The sequence below is a fragment of the Sinohyriopsis cumingii genome, chromosome 19, assembly GCF_028554795.1.
Source record: "Sinohyriopsis cumingii isolate HCF-2022 chromosome 19, ASM2855479v2, whole genome shotgun sequence".
Lineage (NCBI taxonomy): Eukaryota > Metazoa > Mollusca > Bivalvia > Unionida > Unionidae > Sinohyriopsis > Sinohyriopsis cumingii.
The window spans coordinates 7500807-7521072 of record NC_142979.1 but is presented as its reverse complement, the minus strand read 5'-3'; the positions used below and the strand labels follow the sequence as shown (position 1 = coordinate 7521072).

General features: G+C 34.9%; 1 protein-coding gene across 3 annotated transcripts in view; it reads right to left on the bottom strand.

The window, feature by feature from the left end:
- Nucleotides 1–2169: 2169 nt before the first annotated feature.
- LOC149775105 (uncharacterized) overlaps nt 2170–20266 on the bottom strand; it is a 149861-nt gene continuing 131764 nt past the window's right edge. For 2 of the 3 annotated variants that reach the window (XM_089944049.1, XM_089944050.1), the window contains 2 exons: nt 18142–18530; nt 2170–11040 (listed from right to left, as the gene is read on the bottom strand). In XM_089944049.1, coding sequence (XP_089800175.1) covers nt 9545–11040; nt 18142–18530 — 1885 coding nt within the window. In that variant the 3' untranslated portion in view covers nt 2170–9544. Of the gene's footprint in view, nt 11041–15188; nt 15238–18141; nt 18531–20266 lie in introns of all 3 variants that reach the window. The other variant, XM_089944051.1, reaches the window with a different exon arrangement.

The window sequence follows — 20266 nt, the reverse complement described above, 5'->3', positions numbered from 1 at the left end:
TGTCTTCATATCAAGAAGCATGCTGTCAAACGTGGCTTCATATCAAGAAGCTGGCTGCCAAACACGTCTTCATATCAGGAAGCATGCTGCCAACATGTCCTCATATCAGGAAGAATGCTGTCAAACATGTCTTCATATGAAGAAGTTGGCTGCCAAACATGTCTTCATACCAGGAAGCATGCTGCCGACATGTCTACATATCAGGAAGCATGTTGTAAAACATGTCTTCATATCAAGAAGATGGGTGTCAAACATGTCTTCATATCAAGACAATGGCTGTCAAACGTGTCTTCATATCAAGAAGCTGGTGCCAAACATGTCTTCATATCAGTAAGCATGCTGATAACATGTCTGCATTTCAGGAAGCATGCTGTCAAATATGTCTTCATATCAAGAGGCTGGCCGTCAAACATGTCTTCATATCAGGAAGCAGGCTGCCAATATGACTACATATCAGGAAGCATGTTGTCAAACATGTCTTCATATCAAGAAGCTGGCTGCCAAACATGTCTTCATATCACGAAGCGTGCTGTGAAAATGTCTTCATATTAGGAAGCATGCTGTCAAACATGTCTTCATATCAAGAAGATGGCTGCCAAAGATGTCTTCATATCAAGATGGCTGCCAAACATGTATTCATATCTCGAAGCATGCTGCCAACATGTCTTCATATCAGGAAGCATGCTGTCAAACATGTCTTCATATCATAAAGCATGCTGCCAACATGTCTTCATATCAGCAAACATGCTGTCAAACATGTCTTCATATCAGGAAGCATGCTCTCAAACATGTCTTCATATCAAGAAGCTGGTGCCAAACATGTTTTCATATCAGTAAGCATGCTGATACCATGTCTTCATTTCAGGAAGCATGCTGCCAGCATGTCTTCATACCAAGAAGCTGGCTGTCAAACATGTCTTCATATTAAGAAGCTGGCTGCAAAACATGTCTTCATATCAGGAAGCATGCTGCCAACATGTCTTCATACCAAGAAGCTGGCTGTCAAACATGTCTTCATATTAAGAAGCTGGCTGCAAAACATGTCTTCATATCAGGAAGCATGCTGCCAAACATGTCTTCATACCAGGAAGCATGCTGCCAACATGTCTTCATATCAGGAAGGATGCTGTCAAACATGTCTTCATATCAAGAAGCTGGCTGCCAAACATGTCTTCATATCAGGAAGCATGCTCTCAAACATGTCTTCATATCAAGAAGTTGGCTGATACCATGTCTTCATTTCAGGAAGCATGCTGCCAACATGTCTTCATATCAAGAAGCTGGCTGCTGAACAAATCTTCATATCAGGAAGCATGCTGCCAACATGTCTTCATATCAGGAAGCATGCTGCCAAAATGTCTTCATATCAAGAAGCTGGCTGCTGAACATGTCTTCATATCAGGAAGCATGCTGTCAAACATGTCTTCATGTCAAGAAGCAAGCTGTCAAACAAGCCTTCATATCAAGAAGCTGGCTGCCAAACATGTCTTCATATCAGGAAGCATGCTGCCAACATGTCTTCATATCAGGAATCATGCTGCCAAACATGTCTTCATATCAAGAAGCTGGCTGCCAACAGGACTTCATATCAAGAAGCATGCTGCCAAATATATCTTCTTATCAGTAAGCATGCAGGCCAACATGTCTTCATATCAGGAAGCATGCTGGCAAATTTGGTCCAAATCTGTTCAATGACTTCTAAAAAAATTTCCTTTGATGGATTTTCTATTAATTGAAATGAGTGAAATATTTTCAAAATCAACTTCCCTTTGTATAAATCTGAAAGGCCCTTATGCCACGATAGTTCCTGTCAAATTTGGTCAATTTAACGTTGGTTATTTTTCAACTTAAAAATCAATCGCTGATCATCATTTATTCAAATCTGAAAGACCTTTGGTGCTAAATGTGCAGTTACCTACCAAGTTTGGTTGAATGTGGTCCAAGCAACATTTGAGAATAGCAATTTTTCTAGATGACAAATACATGCTAGACACAGGACAATACCATAAAATCATGTGGCTATATGAACGAACTACAAATGTATTTCATATACAAAAGATAATGCAAGTATGATACACTGTGTGACTGATGTAACTGAAGATGAAAAGTACAAAAATTATAACATCTGGAAAGACAGGAAAACGACTGGGTATAAATTAAGGAAATAAATTTTATTTTTTGAGCATTTTTATTTCAGTTTATAAAGCATAAAAGCATATACCTAAATAAAAAATATTTTCATTAACATATGCTAAATGCCGAAAGACTAGTTCGATAAATTCTAGCCCTCATTGTAATTCCTCAAGTCGATACATGTATACAGCAATATAAATATAAATAATATGCACCCATAAGCCACCATTGTCAATGCAAACACTAACAGATATGCATTTGTTTAGCACAAAATTTGGAGTAAAATTCCTTTGCAATTTCATGGCTTGGCCCCTTATTGACAAAGAACTAAGTCAAACAGGTTTATCTGAAAATAATAGGCAACAACCAGTTAAAGGAATTACATGTATTATCTGGAAATATTTATCTCCAATTAGCTGTGTTCTATTATAAATTGAACCTTTGGGACAGTATAAAAAATTTTTTTGGGGGGGTCTTGAAGGAATTTAGACAAAAATTAGTAGATTTAAAACATTCATGCACTGGATAACATTAGTATTCATTTAAATATACATATTAGCTAAAGATTGGTGTCTTATGAAAAATATGGTACTGATATTAATTTTGGTGACAATTTAATATCTATATATACTGTTAAATAATTATCAACAGATAAGCTTGAAATGCTTTCTATGTGAGAAGAGAAGAAAAATGTTATTGACAGAATTGTACAATCTACATTAAGTTATTAAAGTAATTATCAAATAAATAATTAAAGTAATTATCATCAAAAGTAATTAATATAACTATCTTTGATATTCTTCTGTTTTAAGTGATATAAGCAAGAAAAAATATTAGGACAGCAATACCTGCATCTCACCCTCTTTTTAATGTTGCTTTTTATGAGTAAAACTGGTACATACTTCCAAGCACAATTAAGCCAAATGTAAATCCTTTCCACCAAGGTAAGAGATACAAACCAGGCACACTGCCTACATTTAAAGAATCATACTTGACACTTGACAGATCATATGCCTTCAGATTTGACAGATGGTGTGCCTTCACAGATGGGGTGCTTTCACACTTGACAAATGGTGTGCCTTCACCCTTAACAGAAGGCATGCAGTCACCTTTTACAGATGGTGTAACTTCACCCTTTACAGATTGTGCCTTCATCCTTTACAGATGGTGTGCTTTCACACTTACCAGAAAGCATGCCTTCGCTCTTTACTGATGGGGTACATTCACACTTGACAGATAAGGTGCCTTCACAACTGACAGTGGCATGCCTTCCTACATGACAGATGGCATGCCTTCATACTAGACAGATGGGGTAAATTCATACTTGACAGATGGGGTACATTCATACAGACAGATTGGATACCTTCATAGCTGATAGATGGGATGCCTTTATACTTGACAGATGGGGTCTTGTCTGAATGTTAGTATACATCCTCGGTAGCTTTGTAAAGTAGCCATACCTTGTTTAGCAGTGACATTTCAGCCATGTATACAGCATTCAAAGCCTTGTGATACGGTCCATCTTTAGGAGAAAAGAGGTCAGTGTATTCAGATAGGGTACAGCTAATGTAACATTCATGAGGACATGAAGCTTGTTTATGATTCAACAAATTCCAGTATGCTGTGTTTGCCTTAGCCTTTGTTGCTACTTTTACATAATACAATTAATTGAAAATTAAAATCACCCTCAGAGTTATATTTTATTCTGTATACTACAAGAACCTGGCAGCCAACTTCTTATGTTAGAATGCAGGCTGAATGGGCATTCAAAAATTATCTTTTCTTATACACTTCCTCATAATTATATATTCAAGGCAATGCAGAGAAAATGATCCAATATATGGACATTTTGAATTCCAACTGAACTGGCAAATCCTAGATATGGTATTCACACCTGCTCATTATTATATTTCTTTAATATCAAAGGTTTTTCATCAAGGTTGTCATACTGAATTGTAACTTATCATGCAGGTAGGTATTCAAAAAGTTTGGATTTCTAGTAAAAATTTAATGGAAAACTGTGCATTTAACAGTTGAATTATCATGCTTCATATTGTAATTAATAATGCCCCTTCCAAACAGGCTTTCTGAAAGACAGAAAAATGCAACACTACGTATGCAATTACATAACGAGTTACACTCCATGCACAGTGAAATTAGTCACTGTAGACTGAAACTTTCAATGTACGACAGACAGTTACATCTGGGTAGGACTTGGTAATTTGACAGTTACATCTGGGTAGAGCTTGGTAATTTGACAGAGTTACATCTTGGTAGGGCTTGGTAATTTGCAAATTCAGTGGAAACTTTTACAGACTGTTATTTATACATCTCATCAGCAGAATAATCTGAGATCTTGAGAATAAACTTTGTATTCAAGTCGAAGCAGAAATATGGCCTCCACAAAGGTTACAAGCTCAGCCAACTGACTTTTGACTGTGGAATTGGGTATAAATGCCAAGAAAATCACTGGAAAGAACCACTGACTCATGAAAAGCTACTGGCAAGCTTTCTCACATGCCCACATTGGTTAAGCCTGAGACTCAAACCCCCACCTGACCGGTGAGATGACAGTAATCGCTAAAGGCAAATGATTTAGGCCACTCAGCCACCCAGGGCCTCTTGTCCAATAATGGCAAGACTTTCAAGTGATACAAATTTAAAAATTTAGAATTCTGACTTCAAAATGTTAAATTTTTTCTGATTTTTGTGTTCTTAATTATCAAAATATGCATCTCAAGCAAAATGAAGACAAACCCTTGCAAACTAATAGGATGATACAAAACATGAAACGCGATAATGCGGTAACATAACATTCCAGTACATCGGATTTCCAACAACATGTCAAGATATTCATACATTTAAATAAAATGTTGAACAAAGACCCATTAACTTAAGTACAACAGGAGTTTGTGTTTCGAATGGATTTTATCAGCAGCAGCTCCTTACCAATACACCTGTAGCAAATGCAACACTGAGGATGCTGCATGATCATAGATTATCTAATTATATCACAGAAATAAATTATTTTGCAAATCTGATTGAAAATCTGCAGCAGTGCTTTGGTATAACTTGCAATGACCACATTTGCCTGCAAATGCAACAAAGCAAGCTCTTGTACAAAAATTATGACGACTATATGTCCCTATCTCTGCAATTACATGCTAGTGTAAAACTACAACAAAAGTATAACGTTGTGGGATGAATAAAACAAAGATTATGATAAAACAAAATATCCAGTACAAGCTAAGGTCACACTGAGAAAAAAAACAGCAAACAGAATGGAATGACTTATTCAAATAAAAATTAAACAAGAAAAAAGCAAAAACAAGCGCTGACTAAACATAACTCTAGATCAACGGAAAAGAAAATGGGACAAAATCTTTGAACTAATATGAGGTTTTGAAAAATAATGCTACTTCAATATTTATCTGTTAAATGCAAGTCAAGAAACAAATACTGATACAAATTTTAGGTTTAAGACCACCTTGGCTGGTGAAAAGTAACATTCAAACTGAAAAGAAAAGAATAAACACATGAAATAATTTTGTGACATAAAATATACATGAACATTTCTGGAATGTTTGTTCTTCTTGGCTGGCAAATGGAAAACAGTCAGCAGATGGACAGACAGATTGATGGACAAATATTAATTTGGTTATTTTATCAATGTAACAACACTCTGACCTAAAAAGGATCAAAATAAAAAAAGATCTTGCAACAAATGCAATTAATCTGGCTTGAAGGTTACAGAAACATGTACATGCCTAACCTAGTGATTTCGAAGAGTTGTTAACACTATGGACAACAAGTTACAATGTATTTATCAATGATTTGCATCATTTAAATGGACCGTCCTAATTTATATATAAGCAAGTGGACCATGTTGACTTGATATCTGGCACCTGGATTGTGTAACTTAATGGATAGTGTAACTTAACAACTGACCATTTCACTTATGAAGTGCTGTAAGAAAACAGTCTCACCGTAAACTACCTTTCAATATTTATTTTACTATTGTTTGATAAAATTAAAATATACTACATAGATAACCAAGTTGTACTGAAATTGGATGAGAAATAAAGCATCAAGAGAAATAACAAACTCAGCCAATCAAATGCAAGATCACCTCATTAATATGGGCAGCCAATCAAATGTAAGATCATCTCTAATATGGGTAGCCAATCAAATTCAAGATCACCAGATTAATTTTGCACAGCCAATCAAATGCAAGATGATCTCATTAATATGGGCAGATCTCACTTGTGATATAACCTGCCCTAGACAATGATGATAAAAGCTTCTTTACCAAGTTTGAGCCAAATTCAATCTAAGCTCAGTGCCCAGCGTGGTAACTACTTCAGCCAATCTGACAAAAGATTACCACGAAAATATGTGTAAATCCTCTCCATGATCAAACTCATCCAACATCTTGATGGTATAAGACACTGTAAAAACATTTCTGACCAATCTCTGATCATAAATAGAGTCCCCAATGTTGACAAGACCAGCAATTCCAATGCAAGATCACTTCATTAATATGCATGGATCCAACTCGATCTTGTTTGCTGATTTAAGCCAATATTTCAAGTCTGATAAAAATCTTATCTGAAATATGCCCTCCAGAGTGGTAATAATCCCAACAAAACACATGGAAGATCGCCTCATTAATATCCATGTGCCTTGCTCATTATTAAACTCATTCAAGATCTTGATGAGATAAATTTCATATACCCGTTTCTATCAAAGTCAGAGCAGAGATACGGTTTCCAAAGTTGTTATACGTTCAGTTAATCTGATGCAAGACTGTGTGCAGATCTCGTTCAATACTCAACTTATTCAACGCCTTGATGATACAGAGATATAAAAAAGATGCATAAAAGTCAGATAAAAAATATGGCCTCATTATTGGTAACAAGCACCTGTTGACAGAAAACTGACACATGAAAGGTTATACAATAATTTCATTTGGCTTTTCAGTAAGATGAGCTAACAAATGATCGTTTCATTGGGCCATGTGCAATTTTTAATGGACTTGCTTTGTACTTTCATGGTTATGTGTTCAACTAGATCTACCAGTAAGTGAGCGCTTACAAAATACCCCCTGCAAAATGTCGTGTAAACACAAGTTTCAATGAATGAACTCTAACATAACTAATCTGAAATTAAATGGAATCTCGTATAGAACAAACATCCTTGTCATACAAAGCTGCATAAAGATATTTCTAACAGTTCTGGCGATATTAGCCGTGCGACCGTATTCATGGACAGACACAATTTGTTATAAGGGAACAATTCTTAAAAAGCTATTCAGCCAATGTGGGTATGTGAGAAAGCTTGCCAGTAGCTTCTCGTGGGTCGGTGGTTCTTTCCGGTGTTTTCCCGGGTTCTTCCTCCACCATTAATACTGGCCGCCATGTATAGCCTATCGTGTGCTGAAAAATGGCGTTAAACCCCACAACAACAACAACAACTTAAAAAGCTGACCCAGCAGACCACATTATTTTAAAGGACACAATGTTTAGTTATAATACAAAAAAAGTTTCATGAAGTTATCTTAAAGAATTCAGGAGATATTAAAGTAAGTAGATAAATGTGTGATTGATTGAGGGATAAGTTGACTCTAGAATACCTCCTTCGACCTTATTTGCTGGGGATACAACTATTAGTTACAGCACATGAAAGGGTGGGCAGTCTGGAGTGTGTGGTGTACAACTATAATCTAAATCATTGGGATTGTATGGTGTACAACTATAATCTTAGTCATTAGGATTCAACTATAATCTAAGTCACTGGAATTGTGTGGTGTACAACTATAATCTAAGTCATTGGGATTGTGTGGTGTACAACTATAATCTAAGTCATTGGGATTGTGTGGTGTACAACTATAATCTAAGTCATTGGGAGTGTGTGGTGTACAACTATAATCTAAGTCACTGGGATTGTGTGGTGTACAACTATAATCTAAGTCATTGGGATTGTGGTGTACAACTATAATCTAAGTCACTGGGATTGTGTGGTGTACAACTATAATCTTAGTCATTGGGAGTGTGTGGTGTACAACTATAATCTAAGTCATTGGGATTGTGTGGTGTACAACTATAATCTAAGTCATTGGGATTGTGTGGTGTACAACTATAATCTAAGTCATTGGGAGTGTGTGGTGTACAACTATAATCTAAGTCATTGGAATTGTGTGGTGTACAACTATAATCTAAGTCATTGGGATTGTGTGGTGTACAACTATAATCTAAGTCATTGGGATTCAACTATAATCTAAGTCATTGGGATTATGTGGTGTACAACTATAATCTAAGTCACTGGGAGTGTGTGGTGTACAACTATAATCTAAGTCATTGGGAGTGTGTGGTGTACAACTATAATCTAAGTCACTCGGATTGTGTGGTGTACAACTATAATCTAAGTCATTGGGAGTGTGTGGTGTACAACTATAATCTAAGTCATTGGGAGTGTGTGGTGTACAACTATAATCTAAGTCATTGGGAGTGTGTGGTGTACAACTATAATCTAAGTCATTGGGAGTGTGTGGTGTACAACTATAATCTAAGTCGTTGGGAGTGTGTGGTGTACAACTATAATCTAAGTCATTGGGATTGTGTGGTGTACAACTATAATCTAAGTCATTGGGATTGTGTGGTGTGTGGCTAAAATCTGTCATACGGATTGAGTGGTGTGTGGCTAAAATCTATGTCATCAGGATTGTGTGGTGTACATCTATAATCTAAGTCATTGGGATTGTGTGGTGTGTGACTAAATTCTATGTCATTGGGATTGTGTGGTGTGTAGCTAAATTCTTTGTCATCGGGATTGTGTGGTGTGTAGCTAAATTCTATGTCATCGGGATTGTGTGTTGTGTGGCTAAATTCTATGACATCAGGAGTGTCTGGCAAAAATCCGAATCAGAAGTACATGGTATATATTGTCAAGAGATGTTAAATAAATAATTTTTGGTGTTAACATTTACCTATAAAACATGAATGCCTGATTTTTTTTCTTTAACAAGAAATGTGCCCATAAAGTACAGATGCCTCTGCCAATATGACACAAATGAATGGCAAAGTTCAAACTCAAACAGGGCCATAAATCCATAAAATGTTGCTGGAAGACAGAGAAAATAAACTTTTAATTATTTTCTTAATGTAAAGTCTTTATAAAATCTGTTTTTTGTCCACATGACTCGATGTGGCAGATGACTATGGGTAACACTCTATTTTCCCTCCAAAGACATGGCGGCGGGTTAAAAATGACAAAAATAATATACACAATAATGAGATGAATGCTGTTAAATGAACTCAGTATCATAGTTATAAGCATATAAAAGACACTTGTTACAAATGAACATAGAAAACACATAACTTTCATACAAATATGAGGTAATATGAGATAACAGTTACATTGTGCTATAAAATGGGGATTTTCGAATAGACCCATGACCCTGTTCTAGTTTTGACAGAGGGTGACTTTTTCCATACAATTTTCGAACCTTTCTCCCCTGCCAAGTTAATGTCGATGCCTCTTTTGACTCTGGCAGAGTTTTGGACTGTTGTAAAGGACCTCTGTTTCTCTCTTCTAATCGCATGGCCCTAAAATGATCAGCAGATTTTGGTCGAGTTCTTGCAAATTTAACTAGTTTTTCTCTCAATGTCACTGCTTCTGATGAGGAACTCGGTGAAAAATCTGATGTTTTTTCACTTTCCATTACTTTTAATTGTAAGTCACCTGACACAGATTTGTGAATGATCTGCACTGGTTTATCTGATTGGATTTCAAAGCCAGACACACTGGCTGCTGACTCTAGGGCCATTTTTGAATGTGAATCGGGACTTTCAAACTTTCCAACCAAATTTTTTACCGAACATGACTCAGTGTCATCAGTAACTGGTGTTTTATCTCTCCATGTACTTGTTGTCTTGCATTCCTCTTTTGTAGTCACTATCGTACTTTCTGCTGGCACTTGATTCAGTTTCATACCTGAATACTGTTGTTGAATTTTGGGGGGATTCTCATGTGACTGATGCACATCTGCACTGACATCTGGAATGATTTTTGATTCAGAACCTTGCAAACCAGTTTTTACAGTTGCTGGGGTGACATTATATGATGATTTAGCACTTTTTGGAAGCACCCCTGCTGGACAAGAGTATTTAGGAAAGATGTCTGAAGATTCAACAACAACAGAAATCTCCTTTGACTTTGATTCCTCATTAAAGAGTTTCCTCTTCTGAGGAGCATCCCTATCAACAATAATAATTTCTTTTGATGGTCTTTTCTTCATTGCCCTGGTTTTCCTCTCAATATTTTTTACCAGGTGCTTCACAAGACTCCCTTCCTTGGAAATATCTGTTTCTTCTTCCGTCTCAGCTTTTGATGGGCTATTAAGTAATGCTGATCCTATTTCACGAATTAACTCTAAAGTTTCCTCATCAAAACGGCTCTCTGGCTTCGGGGATTTTTTCACTCCTGGTTGAGATTTTTTCAGAGAACTTCCTTCGGACCCTGTTGAAATTGTGGAGCATTTACTATCAAAACCCTGTTTGAGCTCTGCAAATGATTTACTCATATCTGCTGAACTTTCAAAGTTACATTTATTTTGTAATGACATCTGTGAAAGAATTAGGTCAGTGGAAATGCCTTGATCCTGGTTTAAAACAATGTTTTTATCTGAAGTTTGAACTGTTTTTGTTGAGGAATTTGCCTCTGTTTGTGCTGAAAATGAAGTCTTTGGAATAACAGCATTTGCTTGGGTTATAGATTCTGAACAAGTTGTCTGAGGCAAAGCGTGTGTAAGTAAGGCACTCTTTGTGGGTGAAGGTAAATTTGGTACATCTGCTTGATTTGTCTTAGTTTGTGCTCTTTTTCCAATATCTCTTTCCATGGCCTCAATATCTGAAAAGATTAAAATTATATTGTGATGAATATTCATTTAATTTTTCCCTTTACCATATTGGCTCATTTTTTACACTCGTCCAAATGCCAACAGCATAGGCCATGGCTCTGAAATCATCATAAAACATCCAAGTTCCAGTTTCTGCTTGAGATTTGTATAGCCAATCAAAATAACTTCACTTTTGAAGTGACACTTTTAATCGGTTGAATTTGTGCTTGAGAATTTGTTTCAGCCAATCACAAATTACTTTTCAAGTGCAACTTTTCATTGGTTTAGTGTGAAACTTCTCAAACTCAAGCTCCTCTGAGTTTTAAGATTTCAAGGCCAGACCTGCCATTACACATTGCACAAGTAGATTAGGGTCAAGGCCAGACCTGCCATTACATAATGCACAAGTAGGTTAGGGTCAAGGCCAGACCGGCCATTACATTATGCACAAGTAGGTTAGGGTCAAGGCCAGACCTGCCATTACAAATTGCACAGTAGGTTAGGGTCAAGGCCAGACCTGCCATTACTCATTGCACAAGTAGGTTAGGGTCAAGGCCAGACCTGCCATTACATAATGCACAAGTAGGTTAGCGTCAAGGCCAGACCTGCCATTACATATTGCACAAGTAGGTCTGGGTCTAAATTCGTGGTTCTACTTAAGATATTCAGACAAACAATGTAGACCCTGTTTTGTTAGTGTAAAATAAGACTTCATATCTCACCTGGAGATTATAAAACATTTGGTTCAAGTTTGAGACGAAGTTTTAAATTTTCAGCCGATCATATGTTAATGTTTAAAATGTGACTGGATGACAACAAAATCACATTCTGAAGCACAAACTCACAACATTGATCTCTTGTTTGGTATCATATGGATCATCATTTTCACTTCCTTATGCCAGTCAAATAAACTTCATCTCAGAGAAAGAGACATCACAATTAATCATGGCAATACAGCAGAATCTGGTTTTAAAAGACCGCCCCCTTCTGCCAGAATGTCATGGTCTCTCAATGTAAAGGGTCTCTCATAACACTTCCTAACACTATATATTCAATAAATTTCAGCTTTGAGAAAAGGATCTCTCAAGACAGGTGGTTGCTCATAGCAGTGGTCTTTCTAGACAGATTTTACTGTACTTCCCATTCATTTTCCATAACCTCCAACAACTGCATATATGAATATGTAAAAGTGAATCACAGTGATGTCAAGGAGGTTGTTATCAGATAATAACTAATGCATAAGGTTCAAAATAGCTGCAATTTACATGAGGTTTTTTCTAGCATGTTGTAGTGACCAAGGAAATTCCAGTGAATTGGGTATGTTTCTAGCATGTTGTAGTGACCAAGGACATTCCAGTGAATTGGGTATGTTTCTAGCATGCTGTAGTGACCAAGGACATTCCAGTGAATTGGGTATGTTTCTAGCATGTTGTAGTGACCAAGGACATTCCAGTGAATTTATGTTTCTAGCAGGTTGTAGTGACCAAGGACATTCCAGTGAACTGGGTATGTTTATACACATGTAAATACAGTAGATTAGGCTATATGCTCAAGGGAGTAAAGAGCTCCTCAAAATGTGGCAACCTACTTTTGAAAAAAAGGCTTTGGGTGACAGTAAGAAAACTATCAGAATGCAATGTCAAAATAATTAATGCTAAATGTAACTGTGAGTCTGCAACCACTAACAATGATATCTACTTTGATTTTGCAGGTGAAAAAAAAAAAACATGATAATAAACGTAGGCATTATCCACACAAAAATTTTTGATTTATTTTAAGATTATACTTGTTCATAATGCATTGGAAGATCAAGGTCTTAACCATGCCACCAGGGGGCAGTTGGGTCATTACTAAAGTTACCAGTAGTCTTGGTCAACCAGACCCTTACATGGTTCCTTTAGATCTCAGCCATTTTCTATTGCTTCACCATTACCAACAGAAGGTGCTTCTTATGTTACGTGTTTAGGCTCGAATAAACAGTAACACAAGAAAGAGTGAAAACAACAAGTTTTGGAAAATGTAACAAAAAATTTATTTCCCTGCAAAAATACTGTAAAATTTTTTAAAAAATATGAGAACTTATGGTTTCCAGAATCAAATCCAAAATTAATACAAGACTAATCCACAAATAAAGGTTCTGCAGTCCTAATATTGAAATGTTCTAATGATTCCAAGTTTTAATCCCAACAAAGAATCCATGATGGAAGGCGATGATGTATGCTGTAGCCTGTTCTGTGTGGACATCTACAGTTCCTTGCAAAAACACAATAATTTATCCTCCGGTCTTGGAAATCCAAACAAAATTTTCAATAAATGTCCTTGTTCAAGAATTCTGTATGAATACAATAATATTTCCAGAGAAACTAATTAATCTTTAAGAATCCAAATAATTTGGAGAAAATTAACTAATAACTCAAAAAGTCAAAAGTTCATAACAGAAGAAAACAATTTGACATCAAGTGTTTAAAAGCCCTGGACTCTGAGATCTCTCTCTCTAAACATCACTATTAACACTAAGTATTTTGCAATTTCGGAAATGCCTAATTGCGAAATAGAGGATGACGTGATCATGTTTACATGTAAGAGTTACATAGCTCCTGTATGTCATTGATAAGAACCAATCATTTTACTGCTAGAAAAAAGTTGTTTACATGACCCTCAATCAAGGCCACGAACTATGTCAAAAATTGAAACAAGTGTTTCTATTATTAGGTATCCAAGTTAAAACTCAGGTCAAACTGAATTTTTTGTAAAATTTCAAATTCCTAGTAAACAAAATTACATTATATTACATGTAAATAAAATAAAAATATTCCAAAACCCAAAAACAATCAAATCAAATCAAATATATGTAGCATGCTACAGTCAAACTTTGCACAAGAAAATCGACAGAGGCATTTCTCCTTTTCTTAAAACTTACCTAGCCATATTTTCCTTGATCATTCAAGCTGAACTTATATTTTAAGCTAAAAAAGGATCTAATTCAAGATGTAAACAGTTATCTATACAAGCGGTGTGTCACAATTTAACTATCTGTGTATATGCAAAGCATGAGGCATTCTGTTGCCTCCTATCATTATCGCCTCAAATCAATTTTCCAAACTCTAAGAAAGCCTTATTCGGGCATCATAACGAAAACTCAAATTTTAGTTTATCAGACCTTTATTTCACAAGGACATCACAAAGCCTTTAGACAGCTTTCTAAGCATGAAACTCAACTTCAGGCATAAACATTAAAATCCTGTATTGTACTTTGAGTAAGTCTACATTATTGAAATTTCACATGTGTGTAGAGAAACCAAAGCTAAGAAGAGGTCATGTGCTATAATTTTAACTTTACCCTAATTAAATGGTTAAAACAAACTGGCCTTGGCTTGAGGTGTTTCCTCAAAATGTTCTGAGAATAATGGCCTTGGTCTACACTGTACAGTTTGAGAATACTGGACTTGGACTACACTGAACAGCTTGAAAATACTGGACTTGGATTACGTTACTGTACATTTTGAGAATACTGGCTTTGGTCTACACTATGCAGTTTGAGACTAATGGCCTTGGACTACACTGTACATTTTGAGACTAATGGCCTTGGACTACACTGTTTATTTTGAGACTAATGGCCTTGGACTACACTGTACATTTTGAGACTAATGGCCTTGGACTACATTGTTTATTTTGAGACTAATGGCCTTGGACTACACTGTACAGTTTGAGACTAATGGCCTTGGACTACACTGTACAGTTAGAGACTAATGGCCTTGGACTACATTGTTTATTTTGAGACTAATGGCCTTGGACTACACTGTACATTTTGAGACTAATGGCCTTGGACTACACTGTAAATTTTCCATCTTAGTGTCAATTAAGCTATAAATATAACATAAGGAAAAATCCCAGAATCATGTGCAGCATGGCTAACTTTATCAGGGTTCCAATTTTTCAGTCGTTCCTCTCAAGAATCCGTTATCAGGTCACATATATACCAGCTGATTTTCAGAGTAGAAGATAACAGTTATATACCAAGACAGGTCAGGAAAGGAATATTTGGATATGACTGTTGTATTGAACATTTAGGAAACAGCTGAAGAGATAGGTCTCTCAAAGTAGTATTCATGCTAAATGGAATTGTTATTGTCTTCAAGAATGTCAGAGACAAACTTACTATTGTGCGACTGAACCAGTGGTATTTTGAAGTAGTTTGCTCTGCAGCCCTGTAAACACAATACTTTAAAACTTATGACATAATGAACATGTTGGAAGGTCTAATGTAAGTACCATATATAGTATACAGTATGTGGGTACTGTATAAAATATACAGTATGTGGGTACTGTATAAAAAATACAATATGTGGGTGCCACATAAATGTACAGTATGTGGGACTGTATAAAATATACAGAATGTTGGGGTAACATATATATATATATATATATATATATATATATATATATATATATATATATATATATATATATATATATATATATGCAGTATGTGGGTACCATATAAAATAAAACATATGTGGGTACTGTATAAAGTATACAGTATATGAGTGTACCATATACAATATACAGTATGTGGGTTACCATATAAAATAAACAGTATGTGGGTACTGTATAAAATATACAGTATATGTGGGTACCATATAAATATACAGTATATGGGTACAATATAAAATATACAGTATCTGGGTACTGTATAAAATATACAATATGTGGGGCACCACATAAATATATAGGATGTGGGACCATATAAAATATACAGAATGTGGTAGTGTATAAAATAAACAGTATGTCGGATACCATATAAATATACAGTATGTGGGTACCATATAAAATATACAGTATGTAGGTACCATATAAAATATACAGTATGTGGGTACAATATAAATATACAGTATGTAGGTACCGTATAAAATATACAGTATGTGGGTACCATATAAATATACAGTATGTGGGTACCATATAAAATATACAGTATGTGGGTACCATATAAAATATACAGTATGTGGTGGTAGCATATAAAATATACTACATGAGGATACCAAATAAAATATATGTTGGTACCATATAAAGTATACAGTATGTCAGTACCATATAAAATATACTGTTTGTGTGTACAATATAAAATATACTATATGTGGATACCAAATAAAATTTATATGTTGGTACCATATAAAATATACTGTTTGTGCATATCACATAAGACTATGTTACACACTAATACTTACTTACATTTCCAAGGAAAGGGTACTCATCTTGGTAATGCTGGGAGAGACTCTTTTCAAGTAAGTAGATTTAAAAAAAAAAAATATTGGTCCCAATCATACCATATACACTCACTTATAAGACAATTCCAACTGCAAACTGACAGACCCCGATATGTCCTTACATATTGAGCCAGCAGATCTGGATCTGTGCAGTTTTGTAGAAGTAATCAGTAGAACAAACAACATAGACCCTGATCTGCAGGTGCATCATGCTATGGCAGATCAGGATCTTTGTTGTTTGCAGTATGACTGGACTATTTATTATTTTAAATATTCTCAAAATGTTGATGGCTATGTATTTAAAATTTCAGGACATGGAAATTAGTAACATTTAAATAGAATAACAGGGTGTTTGACTCATCAGACAATTTTCATGTACTAGCAACATTACAAGCATCAAAGGGGGATCCCAAGTAACCGCGTGGTCTAAAGTGCTCACTGTTCCAGATCACTGCCATCTCACCTCTGTCTGCATGGGTACGAGTCTCAGGCTTGGCTAACATGGGTATGTGAGAAAGCCTGCCAGTAGCTTCTTGTGGGCTGGTGGTTCTTCCTGGGATTTTCCAGGGTTCTTCCTCCACCAGTTACATTGGCCGCCATGTATAGCCTATCTTGTGCTGAAAATGGCATTAAACCCTACAATAACAACAAGAAGCATCAAACAATTTCTTTATGAATCAACAACTGCAAAGTTGTACTCTGAGTGAATGACATGTCAGATTGGTAGTACTTACTGTACACTTCTGAGTGAATGTTGCATGACCCAAAGTGATTTAGCTTATGAATGGCTTTAAAATTAGAGTTGTCCTACTCTATGAACACTTCCATCATTATGAGATGTACAACTTGTTTTGAGGAATATTCATGGTGCTGATGCCAAATTGTTGTTGTAGTTGGGTTTACAGCAAATGATAGGCCATAACCTGGGAAAACCTCAGTTGTAGTTAGGTTTACAGCAAATGATAGGCCATTACCTGGGAAAACCTCAGTTGTAGTTAGGTTTACAGCAAATGATAGGCCATTACCTGGGAAAACCTCATTGAGAAGCACTGACCCATGGGAAGCAACTGGCAAGCTTACTCAGTTAACCACACGGCAGTGCCTGAGACTTGAACCCACACAGATGGAGTTGAGGTGGTAGTGATCTGTAACGGTGAGTGCTTTTGACTACTCAGCCACTTAGGACCCCATGCTGCCAAAAGAAAGAAAGAAAAAAAAAGAGAGAGAGAGAGAGAGAGAGAGAGACTCTATATTTAAAATAATGGACCTTGTCAAATGCATTCTTCAGGATATGTATTAGATGGCATATCCATATTATAATTAGACAAGCACTAACAAATTAGTATATTTTACTTCTGAAAACTGGGTTGCTTCTTAAAGTATGTAATATGATCATAATACACTAGAACCAGTAAGGGGAGGGAGTTACATCCCCTTATCATGGTGTCACCCCAGACTCCAGTCTCCTAACATGTATAATGGGAAAGAGAAAGAGAGAAAGCCCTGGGTATACAGAAAAAGCACAGGCCATGTGACAGTGAACAATTCTGCTCCCACAAATCCAGCAAAAGTTGAATGACACATTCGTACAAGGCTGTTGATGGACCTTGGTAGGTTGCTACTGGTCATACCAGGTTGAATTAGTTCTTTGGACTGAAAGGTCTTTGAGACAAAAACTAGAAAAGATTGACTTTCACCAGCAATTTATAGCTTTTGTATGGAGAAATATGCAAAACTGCATGCCCATATGCATTTCTTCTTGTTTTTTGCTGATTTTGTTACTGTATACATTTATACCTTTATCGTCTGGCAAGACAAACAAATTAAGATTACTGAAACAAAACGTACCCATTTTCTGCTTTTTTACTAAACCCTCTTGTACAGTCACCTCCTCCCCAAAAAGCTTGTAGACTTTTATGGCTGCCTGCTCTCCACTTAAACAGGAGTTTTCCCCTTTTTCTGGCATTTCCTTCTCAAACTCAAAATCTAGACAACACTTGACTGGTACAATACAGTCTGTTGGTGAGTCCATTATGGTACAGCTTGCAACTGCCTCCCTTGAGCTACTCTCTGGTGTTTTGAGATCAGAATTAGATGAGGTGGGTGACAGAACTGCCATGCAAGTCTTACGTCTTTCATTGTCGCGGTCCTTTGACTTCGGTGTCACTCTCTTAGCTTTAAGGCTTGATGATCTCTTGATGGGACATTTTTGTGATGAATCACTTGTATCAGTCAGTCTGAATAAGACAATTCATGAAGTTAATACTTTAGTTATCTAATATGCAATGCTGCTCTAAGTAGTTTAAAGAGTGATTATCATACTGTATATAAAATTTAAAGAGTGATTTTCATACTGTATATAAAATTTAAAGAGTGATTATTATATACTGTATATAAAATTTAAAGAGTGATTATTATATACTGTATTGTCATACCGTATATAAAATTTAAAGAGTGATTACGATACTGTATATAAAATATAAGGAGTGATTATTATACTGTATATAAAATTTAAAGAGTGATTATCATACTGTATATAAAATTTAAAGAGTGATTGTCATACTGTATATAAAATTTAAAGAGTGATTATTATATACTGTATATAAAGTTTAAAGAGTGATTGTCATACTGTATATAAAATTTAAAGAGTGATTGTCATACTGTATATAAAATTTAAAGAGTGATTGTCATACTGTATATAAAATTTAAAGAGTGATTATTATATACTGTATATAAAATTTAAAGAGTGATTATTATATACTGTATTGTCATACCGTATATAAAATTTAAAGAGTGATTACGATACTGTATATAAAATATAAGGAGTGATTATTATACTGTATATAAAATTTAAAGAGTGATTATCATACTGTATATAAAATTTAAAGAGTGACTGTCATACTGTATATAAAATTTAAAGAGTGATTACGATACTGTATATAAAATATAAGGAGTGATTATTATACTGTATATAAAATTTAAAGAGTGATTATCATACTGTATATAAAATTTAAAGAGTGATTGTCATACTGTATATAAAATTTAAAGAGTGATTATTATATACTGTATATAAAGTTTAAAGAGTGATTGTCATACTGTATATAAAATTTAAAGAGTGATTACGATACTGTATATAAAATATAAGGAGTGATTATTATACTGTATATAAAATTTAACAAGTGATTATCATACTGTATATAAAATTTAAAGAGTGATTGTCATACTGTATATAAAATTTAAGGAGTGATTACTATATACTGTATATAAAATTTAAAGAGTAATTATCATTCTGCATATAAAATTTAAAGAGTGATTATCATACTGTATATAAAAGTGATTATCATACTGTATATAAAATTTAAAGAGCGATTATTATACTGTATATAAAATTTAAAGAGTGATTATGATACTAAATATAAAATTTAGAGTGATTATGATATTGTATATAAAATTTAAAGAGTGATTATTATACTGTATATAAAATTTAAAGAGTGATTATTATACTGTATATAAAATTTAAAGAGTGATTATCATACTGTATATAAAATTTAATTCATTCTCAGACTTTCAACAATAACTGTGCCGTTTTAGTCTGCCAATGCCATAAAAAAAACTAAAATTAACATTACATTAACTTAAATAAAATAAAATCCAAATCTGATAAATTATTTACATTACATTAACTTAAATAAAATAAAATCCAATCTGATAAATTATTTCTGTCACGAGACATGATGTATCATCTCTCCACATCTGAAAGAAATGTTCAAATTTTTTTAAAAATTCTGATTCAGGCAGCAAAAAATTTAAAATTCAAAAATCCTGGTCATTTCAAACTTGAAATCTGATTATTTGCCCTTCTTCACCAACTCAACATGAAGTTATCAGACAATCTCCTTTATTTTCTCAATAGTCCTTCATGACTGACTGTAAAGACAGAAATCTAGTAAACTATCTTTTCTGTATGCTTTTG